Source organism: Diabrotica virgifera, chromosome 3, assembly GCF_917563875.1.
Source record: "Diabrotica virgifera virgifera chromosome 3, PGI_DIABVI_V3a".
NCBI lineage: Eukaryota > Metazoa > Arthropoda > Insecta > Coleoptera > Chrysomelidae > Diabrotica > Diabrotica virgifera.
The window spans coordinates 76485436-76504077 of NC_065445.1; the positions used below are offsets into that span (position 1 = coordinate 76485436).

The window sequence follows — 18642 nt, forward strand, 5'->3', positions numbered from 1 at the left end:
CTTCCTGGAGCTCACTTTCCAAATATTTTTCCTTGCAGGATGGCTTATAGGATAATATATACTCACCGGCACAAAATTCCGCCACCCAAAATTTTTGACTAAGTTTGACAATCTATAACCGTTGACCGTAACTACGGTCCTGTTGGTGTAAATTTGTCTTCCTCAGAACCTCCTTGACAACAGGTAGATCTAGAAATAGTACTATCGGGGGATGGAGAGAGACAGATTCGAATCAAAACGAAACCGTAGATTTTCTTATTTTACTAATGCCATACTCTGTATAAGAGTACACAGACTCGTTTCATACAGGTTCTCTGAACCGCAAAGTGGAATGTTTTCCTGGCGGTGCCTTTTGGTATTGTCATACCTGGGTTAAACAGAGAATCGAGTCGAAATTCATTTCAGGGACCGTTCAAATATTACGTAACGCAGGTGGGGGGGGGGGGGGGGGGTAAAAATCTTCAAAAATTGCGTTACGTAATACGTGAACGCCCCATTAAGGTGCGTTACGTAGGGGGGAGGGGGGGTCAAAAATCTTCAAAAACCGCGTTACATAATACTTGAACGCTCCCTCATTAATATAATTATTTATACAGGGTGCCCAAAAAATTTTTTTAATTAAATTAATTGAGACAAAAAGAAGAATGTATATAATTTATTTAATTCGAAATACATTTTAATGTTGTCCGGAAACAGGAAAAATGTTTATTTAATAAATAAATATTGCATTCGCTTAAATTCAATATTAAAGCTGCCACCCACCCACCTCTTTGCAGTTTGAACATTTAATTTAAGCGAAAAGCAATGTTTATTTTTCACATTAACATTTTTTTCTCTCTTTTGACAGCAATAAAATGTATTTTGCATTAAATAAATTACATACATTCTTCTTTTTGTCTCAATTAATTTAATTAAAAGAAGATTTTTGCACCCGGTATAAATAATTATGTTAATGTTTATATTAGTGAATAGAGAATTGAATAACCTTTCGAAGGAGCTATCACACGATCCCTATTCTCATTTAAAAAATCATCGATTGCAACATCACGCCCAGATGGATGACGTCACTAGTATGATATATATTCCAAAAAATTAAAATTTAAAAATAAAAATCGACCAGATCCGGGATTTATTTCCAAAGTCGCCCATTGTCGAGAAAATGAATTTATTCCAACTCAAACTTCCTCACTATACATACAACTTCAGAGTTTTATATCTTAAAACCATGATTTTTTAGAGCTAGGTGCCCATTGAGTCTTTTGTTCTACACATCAAGGACTACCAGAACCCAAAGTTTCAGAGCATTTGACAGAGAGCCATTTCCCATAAGCTATCTGCGGGGTCCTTTTGCGTCTATGCACCCAAAGTTTCAGAGCATTTGACAGAGAGCCATTTCCCATAAGGTTTCTGCGGGGTCCTTTTGCGTCTATGCTCTTAATCGCGGTCATCTTAAAATAATGAATTCATCAAACTATGGCTCTAAGATGTCAAAAGAAAATTATAAAAATCGCATTTACTTATTGAAAATTATATTATTTTAAAAACGTATCACAATTATTTTTTCTGTACAGCACTTCTTGCAAACACGACAACTAACGGTTTGTCTTTCAAAATGTAACCATTGGTTTCTTTAACCGCTTTTTGGGCTAACTCTAGACTATCAAGAGTTACAAAAGCTTGTCCTTTCATTCTGCCTTCTTGCATCAGCCGAATATCAAACTGGCTAGGAGTGTTTTCCTTTGATATTTTGTACCTGTAAAATTAGCATAATGTTAATGTTACCGTAAAAACCCGATTTCAGTTAAAACCCGAATTGACTAGGAAAAACTAGTTTTAACTATGGGCTTTAGACAATTCTAGTTTTAACTAATAAAAACTAGAACTATAAAATATTTTCAGTTAATTCTAGTTGAGACTAAACATATTTCAGTCAAAACTAGTTTTTACTAAACTTTTCAGTAATTTCTAGATTCAACTAAAACTCGGTAAATAATTTGCTGCTCTGGTTGTTTGTAAATAATTTTTTTAAAACGTAAAATACTGGACAAGATCGTAAACGTAAAAAACGCAAGTCCTTTGACCACGTTGTTGTTATTGTCTTGCATCCAGACTGCCAACATTTTCTCGATACCTTGGTTAGCTCGCCCTACTGAAACTTGACTCTGGCTGTGCCTTGGTTCTCCACGAACTAATTTTGCCTTAGGCCAGTATGACATTACCGCATTTATAACTGCATTACCGAACTCTCGGCCATTATCGTAAAGTAAAATGCATGAATGTAAAAAGTCAAGAATATATCCGTTAATTATTGATAAGCAACTTCGTCCACTCTCTTACTTTGTAACAAAACAAATTTTGTTAAATGGTCTTGATAAACCGTTATAAACTTGTACCCGTGATCCTTTTGTGATTGCATATCGATCAAATCTACCTAACAGCGACTATTCATTTCTGGATGCAATAATATAGGTTTCGACACAAGACTCCTCTTCGCTTTACTCTTCTTCCCTAACCTATCCCAACCTCCATGACCAATAGCAACGTGGGCGGCTTCAATTATGTCAAAAATGTCTTCAGCAGGTACATAATATACCAAAATATACCAAATTATAGGTTCAATTCTAGAAGCCAACTTTTTTATTTCGCCAACTTCAACAATTCTAAATCGTTTTAGTGTTGTCTGGGCAGACAGTTCCGCATCTTGTACTTCGGGCATTAATTTAATATACATGCTTTGGTCACAACATTGTAGTGACTTTCTTTCTTCTCGCTAAGTTCTTTTTTCAAGATCTTTTCCAAAAAACGTTCTTTCCAAGTTCTTATATATCTGCCCTCAACCTGATCTTCGACATTACCACTCATGGTGAATAATACACAGTAGTGTAATATAACCAATAAAAACGATGCAGAAAAATCAACAGTTGCACACTCTAGTTTGTTACCGACCGGCCGCCTTCGTCACTAAAGCCTGGGTTTCCTCGAAAGCGGCACCGACAACATGCGACCGTAACACTGCGATGAATTACGTCAGATTACGGTGAAAAATTCAAGGTTCTTCACTGCGGAAATGGAATGTGCAAACTCAGCAAGCGGTGGCTTCCAACGCATCCTTGGAAACCACCGCTATTATTTTGCGTGGTACAGTTTTTTATGACGTCATTCATCGCAGTGTTACGTTCGCAGTTTGTCGGTGCCGCTTTCGAGGAAACCGAAACTTAACCCTACTCCGAAAAAGCCAAATCGTATTTGTCTCTTCTCGCAACGATTTTAACTGGTAGTCGCTAGTAATTTCAGTAAAAACTAATTTAAACTAGTATAAACTACTCTAAATGAAATTTGTTCGGGATTTCTAGTTTTAACTGTATTTAGCAGTCAAATCTAGTTTTGAGTAGTTAAAACTAGAATTGTCTAAAGCGCTTAGTTAAAACTAGTTTTTCCTAGTAAATTCGGGTTTTAACTGAAATCTGGTTTTAACGGTAACATTAATACGAAATTGTGTGTACCTACCACTAGAGGGAGAGTTACTTTAGACATTATTGAGCAAAAATATGTGGAAATAAAATAAACATTAGTAAAACTATAAAAAAGGTTCGAAGAACGGCATGGCAAAATGGACGCCACTATAGTATGCGATCTAACGTCGCGTTTCTGCTGTTAGGCGAGCGGCACACCCCTAATTTGAGGCTTAGAAATCGAAAAAGCGACCATGATAGGTGAATGGCAAATTTTGATCACTCTTTATCTTTTCGAGGTCGGTGAATCCGAATATGAAGTTTATTTTTATCTAGAATTGGTGGAACATGTTCAAAAATCAAATTTTATGCAAAAATGCGAAAAATCAATTTTGATGATTTTTCATATTTATCATTACTATTATCTTTGGTCACTGTAAATATTTCCTTTTGAAAATTTTACTATATTATTATTACCAACGAGATTTGTCCAAAATGTTTAAACAAATTAAGGGGTTGTCAATTTTTAAACATTTTGTCGTCAGATTTCGTTAGTTTCGTGTTTACTTAAAAAAGTTGAGTGACAAATTTTTTAGTTTATAATTTTAACTACCACAGCAATAAAATATAATCCATGGACAAGTTTTCTGGAAAATTTCAAGTCAAAATAAGCAATAACAAAAAAGTTATGTGACTTTATAGACGAGTGGCACTCTTCCAAAAAAAAACGCTTATTTCTCGAGATACTGACCACGGTATGGTGAGTGGCTAATTTTGATCTTACTTTATGTTTTTGATGGTGCTGAAAACGAAAATAAGGTTTATTTTGAATTTTAGTTGGAGGAACATTTTCTTAAAATTATAAGTTGCATTATTTTTTTCCATAAAACACTTTATTCTTTGTACCCTACATTTTAACATAAACTTGATTAAAAAGCTAAATTTACAAATTTTGTCCCTGAACTTTCGCGAATAAACTTTGAAATTCGGGAAACTGCACCTTCCACTTTTTTCCTATTGCATGTTTTGACTTAAAATTTTCCAGAAAACTTTTTCATGAATTATGTTTTATTAGGTACTGTGTTGGTTAAAATTATAAGCTAAAAAGTTTGTCACTTAACTTTTTTAAGTAAACATGAAACTAACGAAATCTGACGACAAAATGTTGAAAAATTAACAACTTATCTTTTGATTTGTATAAACATTTTGTACAAAGCTCGTTGTTATCTAAATACTTCAAAGATGACACAGTAAAATTTCCATAAGGAAATATTTACAGCGACCAAATATACAGCGAGGTAAAAGTTGAAAAATCATCAAAATTGATTTTTTGCATTTTTGCATAAAATTTGATTTTCGAAAGTATTCCACCAATTCTAGATAAAAATAAACTTCATATTCAGATTCAGCGACCTCGAAAACGTAAAGAATCACCTAAATTGGTCATTCACCTTAAAGTTGATTTTCGTGGTCGGTATAACGTAATTTTAGGGGTTGCTGCCGCTCGTCTATGTAGCTTGCGGTCTACCTAGGGATGCGGTGTATTAGACATAATTATTACAGTGCCGGCAAAAAATCTTTACAAAGTGAATTAAACTCATTTTGCAAATTAATACTTTAGGTACACGGTGACCCCTCTGGCGCCTAGACTAGAAACCCTGCGGCAATTAATAACAAATAAGTGGCTGATTTTTTAATATAGTATTCATTTAAGGGCAATTGCCCGTTTTTTAATGCAGGGTGTAACATTTAAAAAAAAAACCCTTTTTATACCATCTGAACCGCTTATGCTAGAGTAAAAAAACTTTCAGCGTTTATCAATGTACTGGTGTTATTTACAAATTTGTATAATGCACCCCCATTTTTTACCCGGAACTACCCCAAATGAAAGTAGAATTAATAAAGAAAGTGATTTTCTTGGAATCCTTCACACACCATGCCCTTTATTAAAATGCTTCATATATCATTTTGTGCACGTTCTTATTACCCATGCATAGACACCAAAAACAATTTCTTGATGCAACCCCTGTAGCCAAAAAAAAAATAAATAAAATGGGGGGTTGAAAAAAAACTTTTTTTTTTGCTTTTTGGCCCATATGGGCATATGCTCCTATGGGCATATGCTCCTATGGGCATATGCTCCTATGGGCATATGCTCCTATGGACATATGGGCATATCCTTGAAAATAAACTGCAGAAACTACACCTATCCCTTGGCGAGCATGTTTTTACGATTTTCTCATTACCTATGAATTTTTTGAAGATATTCTTCTTTAGCGGCGAATCGATTGAGGGTAAAATTTGATTGATCCCCGCGCATGCGCACACCGACAGAATGGTATTAGTGGTTATACGGGCTCTGATTGGGTGTTGAAATTTTGAAATGATCTGTCAATAATTGTTCAATATGGAGGTTATCGGTAAACAAAAATATTGTATAATATTAGTTTTTATTGATGTGTGGAGAGAAATAAAATCAAATTTATAATTATAGTGACTTTTTAAATAGTTTTGAAAAGCCGCAGGTACGTAATTCTAAATGTTTCAGTTGGAAATACCTAATAGTTTCAATACCTATCTATTTGGAAATTGTAAACAAAATAATGTAGTTACCTATTAGTAGACAATGCTTTAATTTACATAATCTGATTATGAACAAACTCTCTACAAAAATCTTCATCTCATATATTGTTTTCTTACTCTATATTTTGTTGTATTTTATTTCGACAAAAATCAAACTAATAATTTTATTAAATTCATATAAATTTATGGTGTAAACGTTTAGTTTGTGTATATTCCCACATGTCGTACACGAGAATGTGGTGCAGTTTGAAATGCCGTCAACTTTCGTACAGCGCGGTAGACGTGAAGTGGGTTCGAGCCCCAAGCAAGTTATTTTTTTATTTTTTTTATAGATTTTATGATTGTAAGTATATTATTATATAATTTTTGAAGATATTCTTCTTTGTTGAAAGTGGTAGATAGCAAAGTTAGTTTGATTTTTAAATAAAATAAGTACAAATAAAATAACCTTTTAAGTATATTTACTTCGTTTAAATTGCCTATTATATAATAGAAGAATATCTTCTTACGTGCGTACAAAGTACACACACATTCTTTTTTTTTTAACAAAACTTATATAGAATTAAAGACCACTATTTTCTCTACAAATAAGGACCTACGCATTTTTTTCGTATAAGCAACCGTTACGGCAAAGTGGCGCCGTAAACCTAAAAAATGCTTTGGCTCCAGTTTTTGTTTTCTTTTTCGTCACCTATTCATTTTATTGATAACGTACTTATGGAAAATAAAAGAACACATTGTCTGCTACACATTATGACCTATGCATATTTTACTTTCTTTGCACCCTAAAGCCACAGTGGTGGCCCAAAATCAATTTTTGATTATTTTCTTTATTAATTCTCCTTTTTTTGGGGTGGTTCCGGGGAAAATATGGGGATGCATTATACAAATTTGTAAATAATACTTGCACATGGGTAATCGCTGAAAGTTTTTTTACTCTAGCATAAGCGGTTCAGATGGTATAAAATGGGGTTTTTTAAAATGTAACACCCTGTAATTAAAAAATTTGCAATTATCCTTAAATGAAACCTATACCAAAAAATCAGCCAATTATTTGTGATTAATTGCCGCAGGGTTCCTTCTTGATTTTCATTACAGTTAGGGAAAAATAAGTTTTTTTAAAATCTTGTCAACTTTGGGGCGCCACCCCCGCTAAACGGTGGGAGATAGACATATGCTGTTGGGAAATAAATAGTAGTAAATATAGTGCTCTTCATTCCAATATTAAGTAAATTTTTTGCAAAACGTAGAGGAAGGGCTACGTTTCGCAAAAACCACAAATTACCCCCTTTAAAGGGATGAAAAGGGGGGTTCCGGGGAAAAAGTTTTTAAGAAAAAGTTAGTCTCATAATAAGCACCCCTTATCCGAATACCACACCCACACCAGAAAAAAAATAAAACCGGACTTGTGTCCATTTTGCGAGGTTCAAACTCTGTTTCCTGCATTATAAGCTTATTGAACTTAATTACTAAAGGTACGAGATTATGAGCAAAATGTTTAGAATAACGAACAGCCTTTTTAAATACACTGACCATTTTTCAAATACCCAAGATATCTAGACATTGTGCAAATGCAAAAGGGGTTTAATTCTGATTTAGTGACTAAAAGAACCATTCCATTATACTAATTAGATAGAATCTATTTTCCGCAGAAGTACAAAATTGGTCAAAATAATAGAAAATCTCATTTTTTTTTTCATTGTAAATTACCCTAAAATTAAACATCAAAGATCATTACAAGGGCAACAACAGGCATAACATATGCCATGGAACGGATGGCACATAAGAAGTGGAACTGGGCTGGACACACGGAAGGAATGGTTCTAGACTTCAAGCATATGGAGGTAAACCTTTGATATGGTCGAAGAATGATATAAATATACTCAAAGTATAACTTTGGGTTTGTAATGTCTACGACCAATTTATGCACTTTTTGTTACCAGCAACAATAAAAGACTCAAATTTAAAGTCTCAATGACTCAAAGTTTCTTACCTATTGTAAATATATTCCAAGTCTTTAGTAGTAACTGTTTTTGCACAATTCTTAATGTATAGTCTGCATGTAGGTACTCCTGGATGATAATTTTTGAAAACTGGAAGAACACCTAAGTCCTTATGATTAATACGGTTAGCAGCAAGTTCTTCAGCTAAAAAAATATGTTAGTATGATTTTTGTATGGTAAAGAATCGATATCGCAGGAAATGGGGTCTAAGATGATCAAATGTTTGTATCTTTTTTATTCATACATATCTATTTGTATGGTATGAAAGATATTTTAAGTTCTGATATACTCTATTCCTTCGGAGTAGGTATTATAAACTTAGATAATGCGATTTTTAATTGTATTGTCTTTTGTAATTTGATCTTATAATCACAAAACTTAACAAAGCACAACACAAGATTCAACTCTTAGTCTCACTGTTCATGCAAACGTTCCTACTAGTGTATTTCTTATTTACTTATTAGTCTAAGAGCTAGTGAACCCTCCGACTAACGGTCTTCCTGTAAAGCTAGAAATTTGTCTAGTGATTATTCATAGCACACCAAGGCTAAAAACCATGACCTGACATGCACCAGCCGTGCACGTGTATCTACCAGGTGAATCGAAAAGTGCATAGTTTAGGGGTAAAATAAACTTTCTCCTGTAAGGTTTAAATTTAAGTATGTGTTTGAGGTCATTTAGAAGAAATATGTACCGGGTGTCCCAATAAGAATGGCTCTCGGCCATATCTCAGGAACCGTTTATAGTAGAGCTTTGAAATAAAAAATTTTATAACAAAAGTTGCCTCAGGAAAAGCCTGGAAATTATTTTCATAATTGTGGGTCCACCGCTAGAGGGCGTAATTGAATATCAAAAATAAAAAAATCTAAATTTTACAAAATTTTCCTAATGAAGGGGCACTGGAAATCCGATTATTGTATTCTTCATCAAATTCTGCGCATATTTGATTTAACAAGTTTAACTCTATCTTTGCAAATAAGAGGTGGGGTGAGTGGGAACCTTGTTATGAAAAAATGGCTGTAAGTCCGGTTCTGCTAAATCAAATTTTGAAAACTGGGTCTTGTTGAAGACAGATCTTTTTGTTCAATATAAGCGTGATAATTTTGAACCATCCTAATAAGTAATAAGCCAGCTGGGAGGCGTTATTTAATTATTTTCAGAAATCTAGTTTTCTTTGGAAAATATTAAATACAAGTATGCATTTTTAATCATACTTTATAAAATTAGATTAAATTAGCAATAGAATGGCGAAAACCGCATGTCGATACCTTTTTTCTATCTCAAGATATCTCGAGAAACGTGTAAATTTTATACATAACTGTTACTATCACCGGTAAACTAAGTTAATGAAAAGTAGTGTGCTGTGGAAAAAAACAAAATAACATTTTCCACATGTCAACGTATAAAAATATAATTAATTAAAACAACAATATAAAGAGAAACAATACTATTAAAATTAAATATAACACAGAACAAAAAGAACTACTTAGTGACGACCTAAATATTCAAATTGTTGCCCATCATACACTACTCTAGAATACATTATCCAGAGAATACTAAACGCCATTCAAAGCATATCGAGAGCAGAAATTGAGACTGCTGTTCAATCTACTCTTGAAAGAGTAAATGTTTGCAACGAAAATGATAGTTGTTTTTATTTCTTTGTAATAGGGCTTTTCAACGCTTCTCATTTGTTTCGAGCCTCTGTCATATGCCGTATAATCCGTGTATAATATTAATATACGAGATACGAACGAGGCTCGAAACAAATGAGAAGCGTTGAAAAGACCTAATATACGTTGACAGCTGGAAAATGTTTCTTTGTTGTTTCCATAGCACACTACTTTTAATGAATTTCGTTTACCGGTGACAGTAACAGTTATGTTTTTAAATTTACACGTTTTGTAAGATATCTCGAGATAGAAAATAGGTATTAACATGCGGTTTTCGCTATTCTGTTGCTAATTTTGTCTAATTTTGTAATATGGTATTAAAAATGCATGTTTGTATTTAATATTTTCCAAGGAACACTAGATTTCTGGAAAAAATTAAATAACGCCTTCTAGCTGGCATATTACTCAGTAAGTTGGTTCGAAATCAAAACTTTTACATTGACGAAAAAGATATGTCTTCAACAAGACCAAGTTTGCAAAATTTGATTAAGCAGAACCGGACTCACAGCCAGTTTTTAATAACAAGGTTCCCACTCACCCCCACCTCTTATTTCCAAAGGTAGACCTAAACTTGTCATATCAAATATGCGTAGAATTTTATGAAGAATACGACGATCGGATTTCCAGTGCCCCTTCATTAGGAAAATTTTATAAAATTTAGATTTTTTAATTTTTGATATTCAATTACGCCCTCTAGCAGTGGTCCCACAATTATGAAAATAATTTCCAGGCTTTTCCTGAGGCAACTTTTGTTATAAAAATTTTTATTTCAAAGCTCTACTATAAACGGTTCCTGAGATATGGCCGAGAGCCATTCTTATTGGGACACCCGGTACAATGACAGACGATTCTGAACAGCATAAGACCTTGCCAGACGAAAGGAAAGATTAGGGGTTTTTCCTAAAATTATGTTTTTTGCATCGAACAAAGTTTTTTTAGGTTTTTCAATCATTCCAAACAGAAAAGGTCTTTAGTGAGTTTTCTCTTAGGTTCATAGTTTTTGACATATAAGCGATTAAAAAGTTTAAAAATTGCGCAATCGGCCATTTTTAACCCTGAATCAGACATTTAACTGAAAATTTCAATGTTGCCAAGGTAGGTAGGATATTCTTTAAACAACGTTTGATGAAATCCCGAAGAGATTTTTGCAATACAATATCGAAAACCCCTTTGTTTTTTAATTGCTAATCAAGCGGGCGCGACACTGTAGTATAAGCGAGTAAGTTTGAGTTTGCATAAATTCATTATCTCGAGAATGGGCAAATTTGAAGAGATATCCTCAGACAGGTCGATTTATATTTTTCAGAGATTTCATCAATCGATGTAAAGAATATCTACCTACCTTGGCAACATTGAAATTTTCAGTTAAATGTCCGATTCAGGGTTAAAAATGGCCGATTTCGCAATTTTTAAATTTTTTAATCGCTTATATGTCAAAAACTATTAACCCAAGAGAAAAGTCACTAAAGACCTTTTCTGTTTGGAATGATTCAAAAAATCTAAAAAAAACTTTATTCGATGCAAAAAAAATAATTTTAGGAAAAAACCCTGATCTTTCCCCTCGCCTGGCAAGGTCTTATGCTGTTCAGAATCGCCTGTCATTGTACACATTTCTTCTAAATGACTTACTCAAACTCATACTTAAATTTAAACCTTACAGGAGAAAGTTTATTTTACCGCTAAACTATGTACTTTTCGATTCACCTGGTAGATACACGTACAGGGCTGATGCCTGCCAGGTCATGGTTTTTAGCCTTGGTGTGCTATGAATTATCACTATACAAATTTCTAGCCTTAAAGGAAGACCGTTAGTCGGAGGGTTCACTAGCTCTTAGACTATATGTAAAAGGGGTTTCAGTTAAATTAACGGAAACATTGCAGAGAGGTAGCTTTGATCAACGAAGGTTGGCTATAACCATTGCAAATTCGTCTCTATCTTCTGCTTTTCTTAAAAGTGTATGTTTGTTTAACTCAGTCCAGTCGCGAATGTTTTACAGCCAGATTAAGTATTTGTTGTCTACGAGAACCCCTTTTTCTTCGATTTTACCCTGCATAATCAGCTGAAAGTTGGGATATCCCAATCCTACCCAGGATTTACCACTTTCTTTGACAGGTAAACATTAAGAAATGTCATTTCAAAACAATATTCATGTATGCCTATTGACATTGAGATGCTGCATATTGAATGTGTCGGTCTTCACCTTTCCTTTTTCTTCTTCTTCTTCTTTTTATATAGACATTACTCTGTCTGTTTTTCAATGTGCCTCCAGTAAGTTGTCATTCCATCTTTTTCGTGGTCTTCCCACTGATCGTCTTCCTATTGGGGAACCGTCCTTCGCCGTCCTTACTACTATATTTGTTGTCATTCGGCTTATGTGGTCGTTCCATTCTACTCTTCTGCTTTTCACCCAGTTAGTAATGGTAGGGGAGCCCAAGCAGGGATTTTTGCAGTTACTCGAGCGCGTCAGATTATCATATGGGAGAAACCTGGTACCCTGCAGATGTACTTCTACCATATATTGGCTCTTAACACAGGGAGGTTCGTTAAGTGGGGGCCCGAAAAAAAATATCTATGGTTAAAAATACTCCAAATTGTCAGATTAAGATAAGGTAAGTTAAGTACATGCAAGAGAGTGTATATTTCAAAAATCTGACGATTTGAGCGGGGCGTAAGGAAATGGGCGAGTCAAAAATTTCACAAAAGAAAAGCGAATATTTCGCGAAATGAACGTCAGATCGAAAAACAAAAAAAAAAAGTCTTCAATATTTTTCAAAAATCTATCGAATGGTACTAAACATGACCACCCACGGAGAGGGGTGGGGGTAAATTTAAAATTTTATATACAAACCCCGCAATATTCCGCAACATGAACATCAGATCGGAAAACTGCAAAATACACTTTCAAAATGTTTTTGAAAAATCTATCGAATAGTGCCAAACACGACCCCCCACGGAGGCGGGGTGGGGGGTTACATTAAAATCTTAAATGAGACCCCAAATTTTTATTGCAGATTTGGATTCTTTACGTAAAAATAAGCAACGTTTATTCGAGATATTTTTTCTAATTGTGGATAGATGGCGCTATAATCGGAAAAAACGATTGTTGGAAATGGAAAATTAAATTAAAAAATGACAAGCGCCCGCTAAAATGGAAAATTTTACTTAACTTTTTTTGATTTTAGGGCCTAATAATCACAACCCAATTGGTCCCCATAACGCTCTAGTGACTGCAAATTTAGCATACTTTACTCCCCTACTATAATGATGTCCACCTTGCATCTCCTTCGTATATCTGCACTTCTAGCTCTATCCCACAGCGTCTTGCCATCGATTTTTCGCAATGTTTTCATCTCTGCTGTTTCTAGCATTCTTTTTGTCCTTTCTGTATCAGGTCGTGTTTCTGCCGCGTATGTCATTATTGGTCTGATAACTGTTTTGTAAATTCTGCCTTTCACTTCTTTTCCGTTGTTTTTATTTCTCCATATTGTTTCATTCAGGCAACCTGCGGCTCTGTTTGTTTTATTCACCTGTTCTTCCACTTCTGTTTCGAGCTTTCCGTAGCTGTATAGTGTGATGCCTAGATATTTAAACTCCATGACTTGTTCTATTATTTGACCCTCCAGCTCTAATTTACACCTATTAGATCTGCTGTTATAACCATGCATTTAGTCTTTTTTGGGGAAATTAACATGTTAAATTTTCTAGCGGTTATATTAAATTCGTGCAGCATACGTTGTAAATCATCTTCACTTTGAGAGATTAGTATTGCGTCGTCTGCATAGCAGATTATTTTAAGTTGTTTTTCTCCCATTTGGTATCCTTTTTTTGTTCTTACTTTTTTTATTATTTCGTCCATGATCAGGTTGAATAACAGAGGACTCAGGGAATCTCCCTGTCTTATCCCATTGCCAGCTTCAATAGGGTCAGTTAGTTCTTCATCTACTTTTACTTTTATTGTGTTGTTCTGGTAGATATTTTCGATCTTTTTAATTATTCCTAGAGGTATCTCTCTTGCGTACAATAAATGGATAACGTCCTTTAATTTGACCCTGTCAAATGCCTTCTTAAGGTCCACGAAACATAAGTATGCCGGTTTGTTGTATTCTAACGATTTTTCCTGAATCTGCCTCATCATAAATATAGCGTCGGTGCATGATCTTCCCTACCTAAAACCTTGTTGTTCTTCTGCTAGTGTTATAATTTTATTCAGTTTGTTATCACTTTGGTCGTTAATTTTAGTGTTGTGTTTAATAAATTAATTCCTCTGTAATTCTCCGGGTCCGATTTTTCTCCCTTTTTGAAGAGAGGTATTAGGATGCTTGATCTCCATTCTTGTGGTATTCTGTTTTGTTCTGTTATTTTTTGGATTAGTTTTAATAATTGTTTGGTCAGGTCTTGTCCTCCATACTTTAGGAGTTCATTCGATATTCTGTCCTCTCCTGGTGATTTTCTATTTTTTAATTTCCTTAATGCTTCCGTTACCTCTGCTTCTTCAATATTTATTTCTTCGTTTGTTGTCACTTCAGGTGTTGGTGGTTCGTTATCGTTATCTTTAGCAAACAGGGATCGAAAATAGTCTGCCCAAGTTTCCTTCTGAATGTGTTTCGTTTTTATTAGTTCGTTCATCTCTTTTCTTTGTCCTCTGATCATCCTCCATATTTCCTTTTGTGTTCCGTAGAAGTCGTGTTCCATCTGTTTTGAGAAACTCTCATAGTGTTCTCTTTTTATTTGTCTGACTAAAGTGTTTGTTTCGTTTCTAATTATTTTATAGTGGTTGTATGCCTGTTGTGTTTGTTGTGTTCTGTATTGTAAAAAGGCTTTCTTCTTTTCTTCACATTTTATCTTCACTTCCTCTCTAAACCATGGGGTTTTCTTTTTTGATATATTGGTATTCGTTACTTTCCTATCTCCAAGTGATTCTGTTGCTGCGTTAATTATGTTACTTTTGAGTTTTTCCCAGCTTTCCTCGATGTTATCGTTTTCTAGTATTTCATTATCAGCAATCTTCTCTGATATTCTTTTTCTATATAAGTACTCCGTGGATTCCGTACTTAGTCCTTCGACTTTGATTTTTGTTTGTGTTGGTGCCACTCTCTTAGGTGTGAAGCATTTCATGGTGATTCTAATTTTACATAATACTACTATGGTCACTACCTACATCTGCTGAGTTGAGGCATCTTACGTCAATTATTTTTGATGGATGTATGTCTCTGTTAGTTACAACATAATCTATCATAGATCTTTGTCCACGGGTATTATTGAATGTATATTTGTGTTGGTCTTTGTGGTCAAAAAAGGTGTTGTTTATTCGAAGTTCGTTATTCGTGCAGAAGTTTATCATCAGCTCTCCATTTTCGTTTTTGCAAAACCTTTCCCTGTCACCTTTCCTAATTCATAATTTTGCAAAATGGACTAAAAACCAACATTTTGAAGCACTATAACTCAAAAACAATTGATTTCTGAGTCTTGGGACATAAGAGCTTTTAATCAGCATGATCTAACCTGCCTCTCTGCTTTGTCAATTTAACTGAAACAACTTTTAAATGTGTAAATAAAAAAAGACTAGGAATATTTGTACGAATACGACAATCAGTGATGCTAAGAGTTGAATCTTGTGTCACTTTTCAGGGCCAGGTCACTTTGAACATTTTTTGTAGCTTAGCACCTATTTAAAATTTTATTAGTGGTACTTTCTCTTATTGTTCTGGTTTAATGTTATTGTATTAGAGAGTTCTTGAGGATGTATAGAAATGAGAAGTATGCTTTAAGATGTTCTATATTTTAAATAAATACAGCACCTTCTATGAAAAAAATGCAAGAAAGATTTTTTGTCACAAATTAAACGAAGAATTAAAAAGTGATTTTTAATTTCAAATGTCTCAGTGGCATACCATTTTTCTCCAAAAAAAAAACATACATTTAGATGATATACGTGGACCAAAAAACTTATAGAATGCAGACCACCAAAAGATGGATGAAAAACAGCAGGAAATTGGATGCAAAAAGCACTGGATAGATAGAGAACAGTATAAGAAGATGGAGGAAACCTGTGTCCCAACAGTGGATGCCAGAGGTAGATGACAATGATGATGGTAATTGTTCAAAATTATGACTGTTTCATCAAATTAATGTCAGTTATTTATTAATAAATATATACCTGTTATTGCAGTTTTGTCTTCTTGTTCCTCTGGTTTTTCTTCTACTAGTGTTTTTTCAGGAGATGGAGGTTTTTCAGGTTCAGGTTTTTTAGGTGGAATTGTACCAATAGATCTCGGCTTTTCTTCTTTTTGAGGTGTATGGAGCAGTGCTTCACTTGATACTTTCATCTCGATTTTTTTATGTACTTGAATATCCACCTGCAAATTATAAATAGTTAATAATTTTCATACAGAACAAGTAAAAACTTCGTTTGTACAATGGTATAAAAAGTTTATTGAAAAACTATTAAAAAGTCATCCAAAGGATTCGCAAAACGTTTTCGATCTAGATCAGATCATCTTCAGTGCGTTCTGCTTATAAAATAGGTGACATCGAGAAATATGATTTGTTGATAATATGATGTTAGTAGCGACTCTAAGTCGATGTTAAAAGATAAATTTGTTAAGAGTGCTCAAAGGGCAACATGATTCACTGTTCGATAAGAACGTGTGGTTCTTGCCAGTTCAATGGACACAGACCAACCTCCAAGTGTGGTTGCACGTGTGTTTCTTGCCAAGTCCATTGAACTGGCAAGAAACGTTCTTATCGAGTAGTGAATCATATTGCCCTTTGAGCACTCTTAACAAATTTATGTTTTAACATCGACTTAAGAGTCGCTACTAACATCAGATTATCAACATGTAAATTATATTTCTCGATGTCACCTATTAGTCCATTCTTTCACGGTTTTTACTCTAAATTTTAAAGAACCGCTTGGATTGACATCAAATTTGGCACACGTATAGCTTACATGTCAAAGAAAAAAAGTGATATTGTGCCGATGTGTGCTTTTGCCCTGGGGGTGACTTTCACCACCTCTTGGTGAAAAATATATGTCCACCTCTTGGGGGTGAAAAATATATGTCCAAAATAAGTCCGGAAATGGGTAAACTGACTAATTTTAAGTAACTTTTGTTCTATAGAGCTTTTTCGCTAAGTCCACACTTTTCGAGTTATTTGCGAGTGAATATGTTCATTTTTCAACAAAATAACCACATTTTTAGACGGTTTTTCGCAAATAACTCAAAAAGTAAGTATTTTGTCGAAAAAAACGTTCTTAGCAAAAATATAGCCAAAAAAGTAAAAAAAATGGTGTACACGTTAGGTCTCTGGATCTCGTAGAACCACAGTTATAGCCAATGAAAAATAGATTCATATTCACCAAATTTCAAATAGAATATTTCGACGTGAAATATCCAAAAAATTAAGCACTTTTTGGGGAAAACCTTTTATAACTTTTTTAAAGCATTTAAAAAAAGCTTTATTTCTGTTTTTACAAAAAGTTTCTAGCATTAAATTTAAGCAAGTTACGCTCAAAATAAAGTTGGTCCATTTTGTTTTTGCAAAAAAAAAAATCGGGAAGGCCACCCCCTAATTAGCAACTTAAATGAAATTAATCGTTACCGCTCCACAAATTATTTTACTTATTTGTGTTTATATGATCTGTAAGTTTCATAGATTCAAAGTGCTTAATTTTGAAAAAATTTGGTTTCAAAGTAAAATTTTTAAAAATTTAAATTTTGAAAAATATGCTTTTTTTCAAAATAACTTGAAAATTGTTAGAGATACCAAAAATCTCGAAAAACAAAAAAAGTCAGATTTGCTTTTCTGAATATCACGTATTTTTTTGTTTTTCTGTTAGACAAAAATTGATTGAGATTTGGTGTTTCGAAATTTGCATACATTCGTGATCAGTGACTCGTTCAACTCCTTTTAACTACAGCCCTTTCAATAATAAAGACTTTGAACCGATGAAACTTACAGATCATATAAACAATATATACACGAGTCAATAAACTTGTGAAGTCGTAACGATTAAGTTCATTTAAGATACTAAGTAGGGGGTGATTTTCTCGATTTTTTTACCAAAACCAAAAGGGAGTAACTTTATTTTGAGCGTAACTTGCTTAATTTTGATGCTAGGATTTTTTTTATAAAACAAAAATGAAGCTTTTTTTAAACACTTTAAATAAGTTGTAATGAGTTTTCCCCGAAATGTGCTTCATTTTTGGGTTATTTCACGTTAAAGTATTCCATTTGGAATTTGACGAATATGAACCTATTTTTCAATAGCTATAACTCTGCTTCTACTAGGTGTAGAGACGTAGTATATACACCATTTTTTAAATTTTTTACTGGCTATATTTTTGCTAAGAATCTTTTTTCGACAAAATACTTACTATTTGAGTTATTTGCGAAAAACCGTCTAAAAGCGTGGTTATTTTGTTGAAAAAATGAACATATTCACTGCCAAATAACTCGAAAAGTATTGACTTAGTGAAAAAACTCTATGGAACAAAAGTTATTTAAAATTAGCCAGTTTATCCATTTCCTGACTTTCTTTGGACGAATATTTTTTCACCCCCAAGAGGGGGTGAAAACCACCCCCAGGGCAAAAGCACATATCGGCACAATATCACTTTTTTTCTTTGACTTATTAGCTATATGTATGCCAAATTTCATGTCAATCCAAGCGGTTCTTTAAAATTTAGAGGTTTTGCAATATTTTACCGTTAAAGAACGGACTATATTTTATAAGGTTGCTAGTTTCATCTACTAAGCAGAACGCACTTAAGATGATCTGATCTAGATCTAAAACGTTTATCTAGAGATATGGCCGAGAGCCATTCTTATTGGGACACCCGGTACAAACGAAGTTTTTACTTGTTTTGTATGATTTTTAATTATGGTATACAGCCAGCTACTGGGATTTTCCCATTGATTTAGTTAAT

At 33.8% G+C, this 18642-nt stretch overlaps 1 protein-coding gene across 1 annotated transcript in view; it reads right to left on the reverse strand.

Moving 5' to 3' along the window:
* Window positions 1-1512: 1512 nt before the first annotated feature.
* Window positions 1513-18642, reverse strand: part of LOC126881155 (RNA-binding region-containing protein 3) — a 28549-nt gene continuing 11419 nt past the window's right edge. Inside the window, exons 3-5 of the mRNA XM_050645232.1 lie at window positions 15870-16068; window positions 8029-8182; window positions 1513-1753 (exon numbers count right to left, since the gene is read on the reverse strand). Of these exons, the coding sequence (XP_050501189.1) occupies window positions 1555-1753; window positions 8029-8182; window positions 15870-16068 (552 nt within the window). The 3' untranslated portion in view covers window positions 1513-1554. The remainder of the gene's footprint in view (window positions 1754-8028; window positions 8183-15869; window positions 16069-18642) is intronic.